General features: G+C 40.3%; 3 protein-coding genes across 4 annotated transcripts; all 3 read left to right on the plus strand.

Annotated features, from left to right (window-relative positions):
* The first annotated feature begins 19 nt into the window (after positions 1-19).
* prr18 (proline rich 18) lies at positions 20-3,544 on the plus strand. The gene has a single exon (XM_067524187.1). The coding sequence runs from the start codon at positions 2,135-2,137 to the stop codon at positions 2,900-2,902; it is 768 nt and encodes a 255-aa protein (XP_067380288.1). The 5' UTR covers positions 20-2,134; the 3' UTR covers positions 2,903-3,544.
* A 150-nt stretch (positions 3,545-3,694) lies between these two features.
* On the plus strand, positions 3,695-13,637 carry si:ch211-130h14.4 (uncharacterized). 2 transcript variants are annotated; one of them, XM_067524165.1, is made up of 13 exons: positions 3,695-4,435; positions 6,094-6,201; positions 6,430-6,585; positions 8,101-8,181; positions 8,309-8,447; positions 8,541-8,619; positions 10,643-10,739; positions 12,267-12,338; positions 12,431-12,534; positions 12,684-12,744; positions 12,959-13,098; positions 13,201-13,303; positions 13,384-13,637. In XM_067524165.1, the coding sequence occupies exons 1-13, from the start codon at positions 4,415-4,417 to the stop codon at positions 13,438-13,440; spliced, it is 1,218 nt and encodes a 405-aa protein (XP_067380266.1). In that variant the 5' UTR covers positions 3,695-4,414; the 3' UTR covers positions 13,441-13,637. The 2 variants fall into 2 exon arrangements, with proteins under 2 accessions (XP_067380266.1, XP_067380276.1); XM_067524175.1 differs by having other exon boundaries at positions 8,324-8,447.
* Positions 13,638-13,726: 89 nt separating this feature from the next.
* On the plus strand, positions 13,727-17,487 carry tbxtb (T-box transcription factor Tb). The gene is made up of 8 exons (XM_067524152.1): positions 13,727-14,447; positions 14,531-14,795; positions 14,953-15,087; positions 15,288-15,349; positions 15,463-15,524; positions 15,630-15,806; positions 16,116-16,245; positions 16,662-17,487. Exons 1-8 carry the CDS (start codon positions 14,146-14,148, stop codon positions 16,930-16,932), a joined length of 1,404 nt encoding a protein of 467 aa, XP_067380253.1. The 5' UTR covers positions 13,727-14,145; the 3' UTR covers positions 16,933-17,487.
* The last annotated feature ends 2,873 nt before the right edge of the window (positions 17,488-20,360 follow it).

Raw genomic sequence — 20,360 nt, forward strand, 5'->3', positions numbered from 1 at the left:
AGGTTTTTCTTGCCAAGAGATGAAAAAACAACCTGTCTTGTCTGTCTGCTTTTAGCTCATCAAATTATGTTTAATTTGCTTCTTAGAGAATAAGGGGGGATTTTCTGTCAGATGTTGCAGTAATCCAGTTAATTATGCTTTTCTGAGCATTGTGATTTTGATGGGTTATGTGACCTAATAACCTAGTATAGCTTGCATTGCGTTTTCTATATTACCTCAGCTTCATAGCCTTTGAGTATGGGGTTGTCATGACAACCACCCCTAGATGATTCATAACCTCTGCCTACCCCCAGTCTGTGCTCCAGATGTTCACTTTATCCTGATGAAAAGGTTGGTTTCATTGTACACCTTGGACTGACAAAGTCATGAACATCTACTAGAAAAATATAAACATTTAAAATCCTTTTCAGGCATGAGTTCAGCTTACAAAAACAGCAATAAAGAATGATGTGATGTGTTTAGGAATCATATCAGCTATTGTGTCAGCTGCATAATGTGCTCTCCTTGCCTCAACATTTTCTTTGTGCTCGGTGTTATTTAATAACTGCATTCTTCTTCCTGTTGTGCAGCCCCCACGTAGTTTCATTTGGCGCCTGTATAATGTGCTGGTGGATTAGCATGGACAAAATCTCCCTCCAGTATTCGTTCAGTTAACTTCACAGAGACCCTGCAAATCCCTCTCAATGTAATATTAGGGATAAAATAATTCTGCTGAATGAAGGCAGTGTTGTTTTTGTCTCCAGTTTTCATTACCGGGTACTTTTGGCTTATGACGAAGTTGGATGAAGGGGAAGTACGCAATCTGTCAAGAGTGTCCCAACTGTTTCCTTTTCATTACCTCTAATCCATTATTATATTAGAGACCAGACGGCTTTCATGCCTCTGTAACCACTGAAATTTAACATTCTGTGTGTCCTCTCAGCTTTATGATCCAGTTCACTTTGCAAAGGTATAAAAATATAATTTTGCTGTAATTGGTAATATTCATGGTGTAGTTGGCCTGAATTGTTTTGTGTGGAGGAATACTAATATTAATGGAATAATGTAAAGATTCCAGACAAAGAATTGTGCAGGATTTGCAATGTGCTCATTTCTTATTTTAAAAGCAGTTCATGTGCATATCACATTATTTGTTACCTATATAAAATTGCATTGAATCTCATATTTAGATATGGTCATTGTAAGTGAAGTGAAATGCTATTTGCATGGCTCAAATGTATTCATTCATAAAATAACATCTTCAGACACAGTCTAAAAACTAAAGGAAAATTGATTTCTTGTTATACACTGAGGGAAACAAAATCACATTGTATCAATTATTGAACGGTCTGGGTGAAAGTGCAGATAGCAGCAGAAAAGATGAGAAATCAATATTGCAGACTATTTGTATAGTCCCCAGATGTCTTTTATAGGCTGCATGGCTGAAAGAACAACAAAGGGAACATCTACACCCATCAGTTAATCAACATTTGAGGCTTTATTGACATAATTGAGGAAATGCTGCATGTTGTGCCAGTAAAGTGCTCTGAAGGACAGACAAATAATTTTTATAAACAAATGTAATATACGTAGGCTATAAAATTAAGACAATTTTAAGAAACTCTTTTATTTTCAAGTCATTTGTCCCTTAAGTGTAAGAAAACCATAGAAATTCACACCTGTGGCAACTTGAAAGTTAAATATTTCTATTCAGTCACTGCAATTACTTGAAAATAATTCATATTTTCAGGATGTTAAACATCTTTGAGTGTGTGTGTATGAAGTGGTTCTGTGACTGGGAAACGGCAGAGTGGCGCTGTGAGAAAAGATGAGGGAAACATGGGGTGATTGTGGCTCATCGCTTGAGGAAGTTATTGAAAATTATGGAATGACATCACCATAGTTTTTCGTGGCTTTGTTTGGTGCGTCTCCAGACCACGCCTTCCTGCCAGCACGATCATAAAATCAGTCAGACTGTGCGTGTGCACCAGTTGAACTCCAGTCGATGTGGACAACAGGTGCACTACAGCCTCCCTCCCCCCTCGCGGCTGGATAATGCCCGCAGAGCACCGCTCGTCTGTTTGCGCAGGGCTTCCTCCTCTGCACTTTGAACATTTGCACGTTTTTATATCCTGATCACTTCCAGACACAAAAAATGCCTTTTCCACCCATCAGCCTCCACCAGCGGATCTCGTCTCCTGGCAGGGAGCTATTCGGGAAAAAGAAAGCTAACGGAGTGCCTCCTCACATTGATCTCACCAGCAAATCCGGCGGAGAAAAGGGGGGTTCGGATAAGGACAAGCAGTCCACTTCTTGGACGTCGGCGAATTTAAGGAGTTTGGGGCGCAAAACCCACCACGAGAAGAGTAAAAGCCAAGCTCAGAAGCCGGATGCTGAACAGGAGACTCAGGGAAGGTGCTCCTGGCTGGCGGTTCCCAAACCTCAGGAATCATCCGAAGCAGTCAGACGATCCAGCTCCATGGACTCCATCAGGCAGCTTCATGGCAAAGAGGAAGGAAGGAAGGAGATCCAGTTTACTCTCAGTCTAACCCCTGAAGCCATTCTTGTCATCCAGAAACGTAATCTAGAAAAGCAGATGATGGCAAAACAGCAGAAATGTTGCGCCTCCGCAGACTTTAGGCACAGGCGTGTTTTTCCATCCAAAAAGGCGCACGGAGGGAGCAAGGGCTGCTCTCCTGTCGGCGCAGTGGAGAGCGCCGAGCAGGACATCACCGCCATCGTTAAAATATCTCTGTTGAATGATCAGTACAAGTACGATGATGTGGAGTACGAAGAAGAAGATGGAGACGTGGATGAGACTGTTGTACGGAAATGCAAAGAGTGGCTGAAAGGGGTCGAAAATGCCGCTGCTTTGGGGAAAGTGGACAAACTTTCTGCTCTTCCGCACCTTAAAAGCTGCTGACACCAGACGTTAATCTTTCATTTTCAAAATTCAGAGGATGGACATGTGAAACGTGTGCACCAATGCAGGCCTCCTGGAAAGGCATTTCAACTTGAAATTAAACGTTTGTAAATGAGTGACCACAGTTGTCTCCAAAGGAATGTCAATTTGTGTTGGAATTGTTTTCTAAAATAGATGTCACTGCCTTACTAATGACACTTATTTGAGAAAATAAAAAAATATATAAGTAAAATGCATTTGCAGTCCAGCTCATCCACCGCTTCTGATGGTTCCCAGGGACGTTTGCTTTACAAGTTGAACGGCTATTCAATGTTTTGTTGAAAGTTGACTATATTACCTTAATATTCGTTATTTGCACATGTTTTGTTGTTTTCAGTGGTTCACCGGTGGATTGGCGGAGGAATTTGTGTGAAGGGACGCAAATCATCCTTTGTGGAGAACAATAAGCTTGCGACAACAGGGCTTCATATCTGCTGAAACCAAACTGTCCTGTTCATTTTTCCTCTGAAAAGAGGGGTTCTATCCTTTGCAGGGATTTGTCAGTGACGTACAGTATTTAATATTTACCAAATATTTGTACTGTCAAATGTTTTCTCCGCTGACATGATGTCATTTGAAGTAAAATGTTATTTTTTCACTGTTCCCTTTTAGTCTTTTGAAAACTGATTTGTGTTGCGCTTCTTGAATAACCACGTTACATGATGCTGATTTTCTTTTTTTTTCTTTTTTTTTTTTTGAGGTGGGGGGGACGACAGTTTTGCTTAGTTCACACACACACAGTATTTTAACGCCTTTTGTTGCCACTGTAGGTACCTGAGGCCATTTGGGCATTAGTGTTGTAAGCTTCTTAGATTTCCTGTTAAGCAGGGTTGTCTAGTGTCCTGCAGGGCCCAGGTGTATGATCCCTTTAGGAAATTAGCTCTGCTTAACTTTGGTCATATCCAGTTAAAAAAATGCATGGAGCTAACAAATACCAACAGTTTTTTTTTTTTTAGGACTACGTGCTATATTAGTTTTTTCAGACATTTCCAAATGCTCATGTGAAAAGCCCTGAGGGAAAGACAAACATATATTCTTTAAGTGGGCATATGATCACGTGCTGCTCTGGGAGAAAGAACCGGTTTGGGGATGGAGGGCTTAGAGACAAACCAGAAAATGGCTATTTTCACCCAAAAACAGGAAACCAAACGTCAAGAAATGAAGCCATGAAGACAGTTTCATCTTTCTGTCATTTAACTGCATTTTTAAAAATATTAATATGCTGATAAAATACAACAGTTCAAAGGGAACTTTAATGGAAACAATCACCTTCAAGCTTCACACATTTGAAATTTTCATCCTGGAACATGTATATAGTTAAATGTGTGTTCAGTGTAGAAGTTCCCTGCAATAAGTCTTGTGTATTCTCTGTTACTTGGTAACCAGAGTTTTACTCAGTGTTGTAGACTTTAAAGCTCAAATACATCTTGGACTGAGGAGTGTAACGTGTAGGTGACTGCAGAACTTTAGAAAATGTCCCACATGAAAAGAATGGTAAGTAACTAGTAACCGCTCTATACAAATTTGTAAGCATTAGTTACGTGATAATTACTTCGGAATGTAAACCAATTTTGATTGATCCATTCTTGTTTTCTCGAAAGGTAGTAAATATCAGATTTGCTTTGAGATATGAGTACAATCAATCAAACCCTCTGCTAACTTGCATTAGATGTCGTATTATATATTATTATTATTATATATTATTAATATCATTATTGTTGTTGTCAAAAAAGGTATTTGACATAACTCTTACCTGTTCTCAGAGTTTCACTTTTTGTCAGTATTATCTTGTGAAATTAGATTTTATTCAGAAATGAACCAACATGGGGCAATGAATTTATGGCAAACATTAATATGCTTTGTGAATTTACAGATTTTCTCATTCATCTCATGCCACAGGCTGCACGAAAAAAGTCATCTTGTCCTGACTAGATGTTTTAACTCAGTGGCACAAAGTGGTTTTATTGTCCCACTGGGCAGACAATTACAGCGGAGCCAGAACTGTTTGTACCAAGATCCGTTTGGTTCACCATGGCTCCTGTGATGATAGTATCTACTGGCTCAGTGACTGAAAGTTGTGTAATCCTCCTCTATTGTGTCGTGTCAATTGTACCCTTGTTATGTGTCTCTGGTATTTGTTGCTGTCTGGTTTAGTCCTGAAGCCAAGCAATTCCTACTTCCCGGGAGGTGAGAACTGTGTGTTTATGTCTGAAGTAGTTCAGAAACTTGTATTCAATGGGGAAGGTAGAAGTAAAAGAAGCAGGAGTTGGCAACACTTGAGAGAAGTGGTTTAGTGGTTGAATGGAAATGCTTTCTCCAAACCTCCCTTGGAGGTCTTTTTTATTTAAAACCGTAAAATCCAGTCCAAGCTGTAGGTCTCTCTGATCACCTCTATCTTTTATTCCTCTGCTACAAACTGCTTCTGTTCACACCTGCAGCTTCTAATGCCTTTTGTTTCTGTTTCTGTCTGCAATGTCTCAGTCTCTAATCAGCACTGTCCCATCTGCCCCTTTCTCTTCATTTGTATCAGGAGTAAAACAAAATAAAATAAAAATTGGCTGCAGGCCTCTCTTCCTCTCACTCCACTGTTATGTTCACTGTCAAGCAGAGTGACATGGTGCAGCAGGACAGCTGCATTATTCTCCAATGACTTATAGTGGTAGGGGAAGCAGATGGATGCTGTTTTCAGTCTGTCACTGACACTCTGCAAACAGCAGTGAGAGCAGGAACTGCCTGTCCCTTTACCCGGCTTCGACAGTAGTCCTGTGGCAACTAAGCTGATAAAAAACTGCATCTCCAGCAGCTTTTGTGAAAAACAAAAAGACAGAACCGAGTCCTGATCAGACTCAGGCCATAAAACTTGACATCTGTTGGATTTCAATATAAGCTCAGGACCAATCATAGCCTCAACAATTTGCTTTCTAGAATCATGCTTAAGATTAGGAAATGAAGTGTGGAATTTGTAGGAGAGGAGGTGGACATATCACTGCAGAATGTTTTCAGCTTTATTTTTGCTTCAAGGAAACATCATCAGGCTGTTGTGTGGGAGGATGCTATGGCAGAGAGGGATTACAAAAAACTTTACTTTTTTTAATCTTCAGCCACAAATACTGATTCATATGACATGTAAATAAGCTTTTTACTGTTGACAGGCTGGGGATGAAGTCAAAACTGAGCCTAGGAGGAGGAAGGGGATGCAAAACAGTGCTCCAGACCCAGACCAAGAGGCCAAGGCCCGGCGTCAGGCTCAGCTGGAACAGGTTGGTAAATACTGTACCCATGCTATAACACTGATAAGCACTAAGGTGGCAGAGAAGGCTCAATAATGCAGAACATACTTTATCAATGCCTCACAGTAAGCAGTGACATCTTTTTGTGCTTATCTGTGGCCTGTATTCAAACACTGCTCTCTGCCTTCACACCCAGCTGATGCTATTGGCCCCTTTCCCTTCAGTTGGTGGCCTCAGTTGTCTTTCTATATCCTCCAGCGCCATCTAGAGACCTACAGGAACATGCACCGTCTCCGAGATGCCCTCTATCGCCGCTATGCTGCCCTGCTCAAAAACAAGGTCCAGTCACAGAGGTTACTGCTACAGCAGAGACATCAGATATCCACAGCAAAGTCAGCGACTGACACAAAGCAGGTAACTTGTTGAATATAAATGCTTAAATTTGTTGCATCATTTACAGAGGCCTTAACTTTCAAGTGAAAGATTTGTGTTTTTTTATCTTTGTAGTAATTTAAATTTTTCTAGTTTTTTATAGTTTGTCTGTAGAGGATTATGATACCACTACTATGATTTCTTTTTTCTTTTTTTCTTTCTTTTGGCTTCCGGTGCCGCTGCGAGTGGCAGCCCATCCAGCTGCTCCGTGTATGCCTTGCTTCTTTTGTGTTCTTGCTTCTTCTTCATTTTGGAATAAATAAAGTATCTACCCACCCATGTTAACCTTAACTACCCATAATTAATTTGTTGTTTACCTCACGACCTTATCTAATGTATTAAGTGTTTTTGTAGGAATTCAGGATTTACATAAACCTTCCATTTACATTTGTATGTAGAGTGGGAAAGGCGAAAACTTCAGCTTTCATCTGGGTGTCAGATACATTCCTAAAGAGCTGGTTTTGTCCTTCAGGCCTTGATCAGCACTTTGTCTGAGCTCAATACACAATGCTGTAAATCAAAGCCTCTTTATGTAGTGACTACGACACCTTCACTTTCTCTTTGACTCCTAAAGCGACATGCATATAATTAACACAGTTACAAGCTGCAGTCTTGCCCAGAGACACTTTGTCATATAGCCGGGACTAGGGATCGAACGACTGACCCTACGGTCCGCGTATGACTGCCTTGTTGACTGAGCTACAGTCTTTCCTAAATCATGTGACCAACAGAATGTGAGCTAATCAGATCAGATTAGACTCAGGTCTGGTCCAGACTTGATCAATTGTCTTTGGCAAACCCGATGTTTAGGTTTGATTATTCAACATCAATTTTGGAGTCTTAATTTTACCAGTCTTTTTTGACTTGATTTGAATTGTACCACTGTAAACTGACCAACCGTCTTTGCTTCCATACATTTTTACAAATTTCTCAGTGTATAATTCTACTTCTGCTGTGATTGACTTTGATTTCGTCTTGTCTCTGCACTGGCTGGTTGTTAAAAGCGCAATAAGCTTCGGAGAGCACCTGCACGGAGGGGGTCTGACATGAGAGAGATCCCCTCTTGTCCTCCCCACCTGTAAAAGCTGAGCTACTTTAGGGGGGTGTCATTGTCCTCCTCAATGACTTCACTTGGAGAGGGGAGGGGTTGCAAAGAGAGCACAATAAAGGACTTTTTAGTGGCCCTCTAGTAGGAATCCTTTGCTTTAAATTGCTGAGCAAATGAAACTACCCGTTGTTTCCTTAGCTCAGATCGAGAGGCTGTGTCACACACATGGAGGTGAGGCAGGACCAAAGCAGGCAAATTCAAGAACACCTGCTGGGGCCTAATTGGTCCCTGCTGCCGTTAATGGCTTCCTGTGGCTTCATGTTTACTTCTCATTTGTTCTGTGTGCACTGTTTCCCAGCCTCTAAAACAAGAGAGACTCACTTTAAATCTCTATTCCCACAGCTCTGTCTCTGCACTTCCCTGACAGTTTGTCTGCCTCCTTTACTCAGAAACAAAAGAAGTTGGCCTTCTCCAAGTTGCAGCACGATGACTCATACCTGACGTCCCTCCCCAAAAGCTCTTATTATCTGGTATGTCTTGTCCCAACACTGAAAGCATGTTTACACCAATAATGTGACAGCTGACTTTAATCTGAGAATGTTTCATTCCTCACTATGACATTAAGCAAAATGTACTATCTGTATCTTTTTTTCTGAGATCTTTGACCTCCAGAAGCAGTTGGCTGAGCGTGGACATCTGAAAACCCATTATGACTTGGAGGACTTTTATCGGTGCATCAAGTATAATGACAGTCCATCACAGCTAGAGAGAAGTCTCCAGGATGTCAGGAAAAAGAGTTAAGTTCTAGATCCATCCACATTTGTATTGGTTTCCTTCTTATGAGATCTATTATAGAAAAACAGTAACTGTGTTGATGTAATGTTACCAGTGTTGGAAAACGAGACAACAGAAAAACATCCCTGCCCTGCTGAAGAGAGAGGACATGAGGATATCATTTGGCATTCCAGGTTGTTACATAAGCTTCAATAAATTCTGCATTTGTTTTAGTCGTGTAAAATCTGCAAGTCAGTAGCTTTTAGAATCACACAAGAAGCAATCAGTGTATATATATGTTATATCCTTGTATCAGAGGACCTATAATAGGTCTGGGTGTCATGTTTCAAATTGTTAGTGGGCTGACAGCAAGTCTCTGGATCTTTGTTTGCACTGCCTTCAAGAACAAACAACAATGTTACTGGAGGTTTGATAAGCGTGGACCCTCCTGGAAGAGAGAGCTGAATACTCACGCAGAAGTGAGATGGCCAAACACAATCTGACCCCTCTGTTCTGAAGAGCCACCTGCTCAGACAGACGCTTTAACTCTTGCAAACATCATCCAGGGGAAAATGTCATAATTATCTCAACTACAAAAGAGATACAGCGAATGGGCCAGTTGTGTCTCTTCATGCCATCACTGTGAGCAGCTGTTGAACTGTTTGGAGAATCTCTTCTCTTGTGAAGCTTAAACAGCGCTCTATTTATCAAAAGAGGCAGAGATAATCCAAGTGCCTGTTAGACAAATGGAATCATAACACAACAGAGTTATGTCACTGGTTAAATTGAAAATGATTTACCTGTTTACATTTTCACTCAATTAACTGAGATTTTAAATTCTTTTTTAATGGAAAGTTTAAACTTCTTTCAGTAATTTCACTTAAACTGACACTTAAACTTTGATACACTATGCTTAAACTTTTTAGAATTTTCTTTCAAGTACCACTTAAACTACCTAACACGTGTTTCAGTATTTCAACTATCTGCTGAATTGCAGCACCAAGCACATAATTTTATAAGTTTCAATTCACATTGTATTGAGGAATGTTGTTCAGTATCACTTTAAATCTTTACACATGCTCATATAACGCTTGTCCCCTGTATGTTTACATGTTGTGACTGTATAACAGAACAGTGTCAGTCACTGTTACTTGTTGTTAAGTAGAACTGAACTCTGTTCAGTGGGAGCATGTATGATATTAGTACGAGGTTGCCGCCATTAAACAACACATTGGCTCGGGGACATTAGGACCTTGGTAAGAAGGAGAGTTAAAGCTTGCTCTGACAAGTCTTCCATCAGTGTGAAATATCAGCGCTCCACAGACAAACATGGCGAGACAGCGCCATAGGCACATTCCCCACATCCATGAGAAATACTCAAAATAAAAACAATTAAAGCTGAAGCCAAAATACACAGTCAGTAGAGTCCTTAGTTATGTTTTAAAGTAATGAGCCAATTTATCCAATCTGTCCTGCTTTGTTGCTATTTATATATTTATTATTAGGTGCTCTGATTTATTGGAGCAGCTAATAATGCTAGGCTGTAATTGCCTATCTTTGTGCCCATCTGGTCATGATCTCTTCCACATGTTGAATTTCACAAGTATGCAGTACTGTTCTGAAATATTAGATTAACCAGAACATACCATATCTATTACTATAAATTGACCTCAGTCACTGGATCGCATACATACTGTAGGACAGGGTTGGACTAGTTGCCTCTTATTTTGTAGGATCCTGCTGAGCAATATTTAGATCTTTTACAGCATCAACTTGTCATCACTAATACTGTACATATAAGTGTACAGGTCCACATCCTTGTTCCTCCACCTGCATGCAGCTCCTGGGGTTTGTATGGATCTGTTAGCTGCTGCACTGTCCTGTGAATAAACGCTGCATCTCTTAGGAGTCCTCTCTGGACCTAGTTTGCACCCAGAAGACAAAGTGTGTTGTCACCCCAGTGTGCAGTGTTATCGGGTGTGAGCTGCACCACTATGGCTACTCTTGAGAAGTCGCACACCATTAGGAACATACAGTATTAACTGCCCGATATTTTCTCTGCTGGTCACACATCACAGCAAGTTGACTAGATGATAAAGATGTTTTTTACACATGTGTGAAGGGTTGAAAACGTTTTCTACATTTGTTATCAATCCAATTTCTTGTGGATTATATTTTGTTCTTCCAAATGTAACATTCAGTCATTTCGAAATCTAGGTTGTTGGAGCAAGTGTCGGGTTCGGGGGACATTTCAGCAAAGCTGAACTTCAATGGCAGCCAGGAGACTGAAGAAACTGAGCACATGTTTCCCAAGGTTAGTGTCAAAACCACAGGGGCAGTAATCCCACTTACCAACGTCAGTGAGGGATAAACACACCTGATGATGATCACAATCCGAATCCGATCCGATCACATGATCCAAAAGAACTGAAAGAAGCACTTAGCAATAAAACCTTTGCACTGAATAGTATATTTTTGCTCTTTTTAGCTCTTTAGTTTTTCCCACTATGTGTAAGTACACTTAGGACAAGTTGACATTTTTGAAAACCTGCTTATTTGCTTCCTGCTGAGAATAAGACGAGACTATTGATACCACTCTCATGCCTGTGGAGTAAGTACAGCATGAAGCTCCTACTGTTGACTATTTAGACTGGAATCAATGAAAACAGCTATAGCCTCACTCCGACCTGAGGTAAGAATTTCAGCTTATAAGCGCCTCTCTGCTGTTTAACAAACATATTCAGTGTTTAATGGAAATCTTCTCTAACTAGCAGCAAGAAAGCAATTAAGTATCCTGCTTCAATGTAAAATCATTGCGGGAAATTTGAGGTGGGAAATAATGGAATATAACTGCAGTTTGGCTGACCAGAAAACTTGTTGAGGTTCACTAATTAAATTATGATGTTCTTGAGATCAAGAGGTGACAAGAGCATTTCATCACAGACCAGAAGCAGAACTCAGACATTTGCAGATGAGGTTATGCTCAGGGGCTGAGATGAGCATAAACAGACAACCATGGCGAAGTCATTTTTTTCTCACCTCTTCGTCAAATTCGGCCTGAGCAAACAGAGGATGAGTCTGGCCTGAGGGAGAGCAGGGGAAGGCAAACAGTGGTGAGACAGGACTAGTCAAAGCCAGCAGGTATGCAAGAGCACACCTCACCACAGCTCCTCAGGCAGCTGGATCGGCCAAAGTGACTGACATCCTCAGAGTGTCAAGCCAAAGTTTAGGCAGTGTTTGTTGGGCACCTATGGTACATATGGGCACTGTGGTGACATTCATTGTATATTTGTTAGATCATGCTCATCAGTAAAGCATGATAGAATTTAGTGAAATGCATTAAAGCAGATTTATGACCTAACACAGACAAAAATCTGATCAAAAATCAGTTCTTGTCTTTGTTACCTTATCAATGTGCTCAACATTTTTGCAAGAAAGGCACAAAAACACAGTTATCATTCTTTTCAGGCTTGCATTCCTGCATTCTCTTCAGATTTATATGTGTTTCACCTGCAGTTTACCCTTTGAAGGTAAAGGAAATGGGCTAGGAGAGCTACAGTACCATATAGAGCAATAACATGATTCACAGCGCTACAGTCCCACACCAGGAAGTGAACAAGTGTGACAGTTAGCACTGGGTGGGTTGTTGGGGGAGGAGAAAAAGGCACCAAATGGGACACTAGGGCTGTAGGAAATGACACCATAGCTACTGTATAACACCTCTGACTTTTACTCTACAGTTACCTCAGCTCCTAAACAAGGCTGGGGGTGTCTCTTTTTAAATGGCAAATGATAATTGGACATGGAAATTCTAAATAAATGCGGTATGTGCCACCCACAGATGAAAGTCCCCACATTTGCAACCCTTCAGCCAGAATTTGCAAGGAACTTTCAGAGCACAATGCCTGATTTGGTAGGTCAGCCATTAATGTTGCCTCTCATACAGTTACAGCATGTGGCAGCTAAAAGACCGAAATGCTCATGTTTATTACTTTTTCAAACCAGATTATCTCTGAGATTCCCAAGAAGAGCAGGAAAGCCGAGATTTATTTGAGACGACTGAGACAGATGCATGATCTCTGTTTAAGCAACATGGTTTTCTCCCAGAGGTTGGTAATTCAGCAAACTGAGTTGAAATTGTCCTTTTAATAACATTCAGAACCTATGAGGAGGTCAGAAGTATGGTGGAGAAGTCTTTTAACTGCTCTTTGACTGTGTGGGGTTTGTTTTTCTCTGCTTGCTGTGAACTGTGGTCCAGACTGCTGGATAAAGAGTTAGACTCACTGTGCGGGCAGGAAGCGCAAGGCATCCAAGATCTGGTTAGTAACACAAACCAGCCACAACACAGCACAACACCGCAGATCTCTATGGAGGCTAACACGAAACTGTCACACGCTGTGTTCAGCGTCACACAGAATATAATTACAGCCATTAAGTAGTTATTTGTGAGCATGACACTGCTGCTGGATATAAATCAGCTGATACATTTCATTGACTGTAGTGAGACATTTTTTTTAATACTCTCTTCCACAGGTGCTTCCAGGCATTGACTCCAAACAAGGGAAGAGAAGCCAAAGCAACCAGCCGCCCTTAAGCTTTCCAAAACTGCCCAGAGGTGTCCAAAAGAACCGACCTATTTTTCCCCAACATTTAAGCAGAATGACCTCAGCAAGGTGCACATAGACAAAATTGTAGAATGTTATAGGTACATTTTGTTAGTTGGAGACAACAGATTGTCACTTGTCATTGTGCGTCTGTGTGTGTCATCTTGGCAGCCAGCAACATTTTGAGACTCTGGTTTTGAACACGGCACCATGCTCACTAAAAACACCTGATCCCTTATCCATTGAAGATGTGTGTCAACAAAAGCATGTAGTGGTAGGTTTCTTTCTCATATTTAATTCAACATTGTTTATCATAAATATAGCTTTTTGTTTTCTTTTCTTTTCTCTCTTCAGATAATTGACCGTGGTTATGAGCTATGGAGAAATTATGCATACAACACAGATCACTGAAGATGTCATCAATATAGAATCGGTTTATAGGGAACGTGCAGTTATTATAGTGTCAGTTGTCTGTATATACTGTTTGTCTGTTTGTGCTGAATGTCTTATCTGTGAAAGTACAACCATGTTTTATGAGCATGCACTATATCTGAAATGTAATAATAATACCCGTTAATTTTTAATAAAATGATTAAGTACGGAGTCGATATTCTATATTCTTCTTTTTACCATTATCACTCTTAGGCAAAACGGGATCAATTCAAAATCTTTTGTCTGTTCTTGTGATTGTTTTATTTGTTAATATTTATTCATGTAGTCAATCACATATTTATGTATTAATAGTATTTAAAGAAGCTCCTCCAGGTTTCTAAACGGGAACAATGTATTAACATTCGAAGCAACTTTGACAAGTCTTTTTAGAAGTGATCAGGACTGGTGGGACTGAAGACCAACCATGGGCGGCCTACTGGGCTTTAGTTTCTAAAGGTGTGGCTTTGATCTAAGTGTCAGTATTTACAGGTTCATGTAATAAAGTGGGCTAAACTGCTTCATTCAAAACGCTGTCATCCTGTGGACCTCGGTGATATGGCCGCTCCCAGCCAATCGCTGGCAAGCCCGCAAGAAGATCAAAGAGCCGAGGAGCCAACCATCTCGGCTCCAAACACCCTTTCTGAGGTGCAGCTTGTCTTCAGCCTATATATTTGAGAGCCGTGCATGTCGTCCGGCGTCCAGAGACAGGAAAGCTGGCTTCGAGATCTAAGAAGAGGAAGGGATCGTTGGGAGCAGATTATTTACTTTGGGACTCTAGTGGAAGGGATGGCTACAGGCGATTGCCCCGGAAAGGCCAGTCAGCACCGGGTGGATCACCTCCTCAGTGCGGTGGAGAGTGAGCTGCAGGCCGGCAGCGAGAAGGGCGACCCCACGGAGAGAGAGCTGAAAGTTTCTCTGGATGAGAGCGAGCTTTGGCAGAAATTTAAGGATCTAACTAATGAAATGATAGTCACAAAAAATGGCAGGTGAGATCAACTGCGCACAAACAGCGCTAGACATTTGGCACAGCAACCTTGAAGCTAATAAATGTGTTTTTGTTTTCACCAAGGCGCATGTTTCCCGTGCTGAAAATAAACGTGTCGGGACTGGACCCGAACGCTATGTATTCTTTTTTGCTGGACTTCGTATCTGCGGACAATCACAGGTGGAAATACGTGAACGGGGAGTGGGTCCCTGGAGGCAAACCTGAACCTCAAACCCCCAGCTGTGTTTACATCCATCCGGACTCCCCAAACTTCGGTGCGCACTGGATGAAAGCTCCGGTCTCCTTTAGTAAAGTCAAACTCACCAACAAACTCAACGGAGGGGGTCAGGTAAGGACAGAAAGGAGAATGATGGATATTAGTCTTTCTATTCTTTTTCTTATGAGAAATTTGTGTGTTTGTGGGGGGGGGGGGTTCCCCCACAAAATAAAACAGAGAAATTAAGAATCACGTACATGAAATGATCATCTTGGCGCTTTATTTTCAGATAATGTTAAATTCCTTACACAAATATGAGCCACGCATCCATATAGTCCGCGTTGGAGGCCCGAGGAGGATGATCACCAGCCACTCTTTCCCAGAGACACAGTTTATTGCTGTCACAGCTTACCAGAACGAAGAGGTTGGAATTCAAAACTCCTTTAATCCTTGATTAGCAGCTGATGCCACCAATGTTAATGTAACAATAATGTGTTTTAGGTGTGTAGGTAAAATGTGTTTATGATTTAAGATCGACTTATTGGGTTCATCATGTGTGATTACTGATGCTCAAACAGCACCTTTTTCATTATTTATTTATTGCAGTTTCTCTGTGCATTCTAGATAACTGCTCTTAAGATCAAGTACAACCCATTTGCCAAGGCCTTCCTAGATGCAAAAGAGAGGTAAGAATCCGTATGAAGTTTTATTTCACAAGGACAAATGATGTCCTTGTGATGCGAAAAAGTTTAGTCCGACTGTATGTCTAGTAGAAATACATGAATGCATTTTCTTGCAGAAGTGATACCAAAGACTTAAGAGAAGATGTCAATGAAAACCAACAATCACCTTACTCTCAGTGTAAGTCATTAGTTGGATTTATAATTTGTCAAATTTCTTCTCTATCTGCCAACTTAGATTGTATTCATATTGTCTCATCATGTCTTTCCTCCTCTGTGGAGCCAGTAGGTGGCTGGTTTATTCCTGGCACAGGCTCCCTCTGTCCCTCTGCCAGTCCTCAAAGCCAGTTTGGAAGTCCCATCTCCGTCTCCCCCTCCCACGGCTGTGAGCGCTTCTCCACCCTGAGGAGCCACCGCTCTGCCCCTTACACCAGCTCGTACGCCCATCGGAACAACTCGCCCAGTGAGTGTCCTCCTTCTCCCTTTACATCCAGGAATTACACCACTGCCTCCAAAGTCATTAACAAGGAACTCAAACAGCACAGAATGCTTTGCATTCCTCTGGCTTTTGTGTGAGTGAAGCCACAGAGTTGTAAATGGTCGGGCTTCAGACATGGAATGTATGGGCACAAGATTTGCACTTAAACTGTCTCAAATCAAAGGGACACATCTGGAATCATTCTGGGAAAAAACAGGTTTAGTGATACACAATTAGATCCCACTATTGACCTCTGTGCCCCCTTTAACCCTATTGCTTGTCTTTGTGTTGTAGCTGGTTACTCTGATAACTCCACCTGTCTGTCAATGCTCTCGACCCACGACAACTGGTCCAGTCTACAGATGCCAACTCACTCCAGTACTATGCCCATGGCCCACAATTCCAGCCCCGGTACCAACGCTAGGTCTGTCTAGTTCTGACTTGTCAATATTTATTACGTTTTTTCAAGCATAAAAAAAGAAAAGAACTTATTGAAAAATGTGTTTAATCTGATCTTAAAGTAGTGTAGATCTGATCTGCAAGTAGCACCTCTCCACAAATGTTCCTGATTTTAATTTGCTAAAATTGCAAAACAGGAACATTGCAACTTTACAAATGGTAAGAAGGTGTACAGCATGAGATAATCACACATGAGTAAACTGAAGAATCATAGCAAATGAAACATAAAATTACAAACACAGGAGCTAAAGGATCAAATAAGGTTTCATTATATGTTTACAGAAAAGATTTATTCATTTCAGGAGAATGAGGTGACAAGAGAAACAACAACAAAAAGACTCCAACTTCTTCTGTCTGTTTTCTGTCCACCTCTCTGTACAGTCAGTACACCAGCCTGTGGTCTGTGAGTAACTCGCCACTGACTCCCGTGTCCCAGAATGGGGACATAAACAACAGCCTGAGCTTTCCGTTCCTTCGAGGGTCCAGCAGCCACTACCCCAGCTTGTCTCACTCAGCCACAGTGCCCTCGTCTGGCTCCCCCCTGTACGACAGCAGCCCGACCACAGACATGCATGATGCAGTCCAATACGACACCGCTCCACATGGGCGTCTGACCTCAGCCTGGACTCCCGTTACACCTCCGTCCCTCTGATGGACATGTCTCTGTGATTTATTAGACATTACTGCAAGATGTTTAATCAGATGTGACTTAAAAGAAGTCTGAACTCAATATTAAATTATTTGTTTACAGGTTAAATTTGACAAAGTATTATTTTTTAATATTGATCAGTTTGGATGAGGTTTTTCCACTTTTCTGTTGGTTTTCATAAATATACAAAGTATATAAGATTTTTTTTTATTAAACAATTAATTAATAATCCATACGGTTGGTTTTTATTGTTGAGTAGAGATGTTTGTGTTCAGCATAGCTGGATAAAGTATATGTCTAAAGTTTTACCCTGGTTATTGTAAGCACAAATTCATGATATTCGCAAAACATGTAGAGCCTAAAAAGGTTTTTAACATTCTTAATGCTATTAATGGGCAAACAACTAAAGTTTACACTGTAAATAGATAAATGAAACATTTTGTATCACAATGATGCCATTGGAGGTGTTATATTTATATTATTTTAAAAATGAAATTTAACAAAGTGGTCTAATGTCAATATTCTGCTGTGCAGACAATACACACGTCCACATTATTAAATAAACATGTTGAGGTCTCTTAGATGCCTTTTTTTTCATGCTCATACTTGACATTAAAAAGTCACATACTTTGCTTGTTGTTGCTCACTGCACATTCGCTGCTCTTTGTGTCACAGTACAGTAATTGAATTCATGGACACGTGGGAGGCAACCAGATTTCTGGTCCATTTATTTTATCCTTTAAATATCTGGCCGTAGGCTGACCTTCACTGGGTAGGCCCATTTTTGAGGTCCAGCGGTATATTGGTTTATTATGATTTCCTTAATTTCGCCATAATTCACAGTTTTGAATCCAAAGCATTCAGTCTCAAACATGTTGAACACTCACTCTTGTCCCCTAAAACTTGTCCCAGTCCTTCCTTTCTCCTTCGTATTAGTTTTGTCTGGGATAAACTGTGCTAACTTGCCTTTTCTCTGCAGCTGCCGGTGAAAACAAAACAAAACAAATAGAATATAATCTAGAAAATGCACATCATATTAAATGTAAATGGATTTTCTGAAAACGTCTCAGTTTAGTGTTAAAATTTGAATAGTATTAAAATCAATGAGGTTACCTTGAAAATTTGCAGCGATACCATCAGGTAACTCAGCAGAGCAGTAGAGAAGGGATTCTTTGCACACGCATGTGAAGAATTACTTCCAGAAACATCTAAAGAACTGGCTTTGACTGATGGGACATTAAAGACTGCATGTGGATGTCAGGTGCAGAAATGTCAGAGATCAACCCTCAACTTTAGCCCGCTCATCCTGTTTCCAAACACATTTACTTGACATAGGGTCACCTTCCCGCTAAAGATCACTGGTCATTATGTAATTACATTTGTTTTAGGCTCGATTAAACATGTCTTTTAAACTTTCAACTAGAGCACAGTGTAGATGTACTATTTGATCTTTCCAGTGATTCAAAAAAGCTAAAATGATTTTTATGTGCTAAGCAAGTTACTGTTTATTACAATGACAGAACTGCACATTGTTCTTTGCTTGCTTAATTATGCATAGAGCTTTTGAGCACCATCCTATATTGCAAACAAGACATGAAGTTAGGTGGGAAAATTTCATGTCATCTTGACACAGACTGTAATTTAGTATGTGTTTAATATTTGATCAAATCTTTGACACGTTTAAACTACCTTTTACATCATCATTTTCTTCCTAATACTACAATATCTGTGCATTTGTAAGAATGGGCTGCAAAGTGTGTGTAGACTTTGCAGCCCATAACTTACGGATTAGTTCTCCACCACTGCAACAGAAAGAGACATTCCTACCCTGAGCTAAGCCTCACAGGCGGCAATTCCTCTCAGGCTGTGTACAATTTCTGCTGCTTTTACTACTACTGGGAAACCATAAACCAAACCATGGCACTATCCTCAGTCTGAAGCACCTATGAGCTATGACTGAACATATGTTTCAGAGACTTGCATCTGAAGTGCGTAACAGTGTGACAACAACAAAGGAGACTCAATTAGCACAACTTTTATTATTCTTTAGTATTGTATCTTGTAACAGTCAGTGCTTCTCTTTCACGAGCATCTTACACTGAGTCCATCTTATTTGTAGTGTATGTCCAGTGTACTATTGATGTATTTGTAGTAAAAAGGGCGAAATACACAAAATCACTACTTATGAATTACTCTACTAATTTACTATTGTCTCAGTAGCCACAGCAAGGACTTCATGGAGGATGGATGTTTTTGTTTTTTTCAGTAAAAAAAACACTTGACTTTCTGGGTGTTGACATAAGTGCTTTGGGACTATTAATTGTATATTAAGACAGAAGAGCAAAGGCTGAATGGTTCCAATGCACTCCTTTAATCATAATTTGGATTGGTTTGTCTCACAACAGGAGAAATATCCAAATAGACATAAGATAGATAGATATTAAACTAAATATAATTCCTTTTCAAATGTATTAAATAATTCAAAAGAGGTAGCTTCCAAATAAAATATTTATCCAAAACTTACATATGAATCAATATGTTAACCAGTACTGAAGCTAAAAAGAAGCAAACCATTAAGCTATTAAAGGTGAAATACATTTTTAAACTATCAACAACAAAAACTGGTGAACCACTAAGTTGCCAGTCAAGCAACGAGGAAAGCAACAGCAGATCAGATTAGTCTGACTATGAATTAGTCCTGTGCGAAACCCCAAACTGTTGTTTCTTACACTTCAGTTTTTATATAGATTCAACAAACAAGATCTGATGACTTAAACACTAACATAGCAGAGCGGAACTTTCTTTACAATGTCCAATCTTGTTATTGTAAGAGTGTTTTTGTAAGCCACAATATTAAATGCAAACCTGTTTCTCTTAAGATTTTCTTGCAAAGTAAACAAAATGTGTAAAACAGGACATTAGTCTCATTTTGTAAATAAGTTGGTTTGTATTTGTCATCTGCAAATATGTTATCTGCACAGAAGTAAAGGCTTTTCTTGGTAAACTTTCTATAAGAGCAGTTTTTATTTAAGAAAACTAAATGAATCTGTGTAGATCAGCCATCACCTTACCATCGTGTGGTGTAATTAGTGTTTGTTAAAACCAGCAGTTGGTCTTAAGGTTGTGACTGATTGCATGGTGTGCATATAAAGACACAGAATGACACAAAGCACAGAACAGCTGATGTAACAAAAGTGCAAAAAGGTGAAGTGAGGCCAGTCAACCGCACTAGAGCCCATTCAGCCCAGAAGATCAAGGTCAGCGTATAAAACCATCATGACATCCTCTCCCTTATACAAGAGGCATCCACAGACTTACCGGAAGGAGCAGACATCTAATCGCCTAAATCAAATCCACAAGTCACTGATTCACTGAGGTCTCTGAGCATCTCACTGTCAATCTGACTCTGTGTGTATATGGTGTCACCTTGT

This window comes from Channa argus, chromosome 1 (genome assembly GCF_033026475.1).
Source record: "Channa argus isolate prfri chromosome 1, Channa argus male v1.0, whole genome shotgun sequence".
In the NCBI taxonomy this organism is placed as follows: Eukaryota; Metazoa; Chordata; class Actinopteri; order Anabantiformes; family Channidae; genus Channa; species Channa argus.

Bases quoted from the DNA above. Each gene is read 5' to 3' on its own strand.
- tbxtb (XM_067524152.1), top strand. From the start codon at position 14,146: ATGTCGTCCGGCGTCCAGAGACAGGAAAGCTGGCTTCGAGATCTAAGA. The intron at 14,796-14,952 runs GTAAGGACAGAA...CTTTATTTTCAG, and splicing joins AACTCAACGGAGGGGGTCAG to ATAATGTTAAATTCCTTACA. The intron at 15,525-15,629 runs GTAAGTCATTAG...CTGTGGAGCCAG, and splicing joins ACAATCACCTTACTCTCAGT to TAGGTGGCTGGTTTATTCCT.
- si:ch211-130h14.4 (XM_067524165.1), top strand. From the start codon at position 4,415: ATGTCCCACATGAAAAGAATG. The intron at 4,436-6,093 runs GTAAGTAACTAG...TACTGTTGACAG, and splicing joins TGTCCCACATGAAAAGAATG to GCTGGGGATGAAGTCAAAAC. The intron at 6,586-8,100 runs GTAACTTGTTGA...TCCTTTACTCAG, and splicing joins CAGCGACTGACACAAAGCAG to AAACAAAAGAAGTTGGCCTT.
- prr18 (XM_067524187.1), top strand. From the start codon at position 2,135: ATGCCTTTTCCACCCATCAGCCTCCACCAGCGGATCTCGTCTCCTGGC.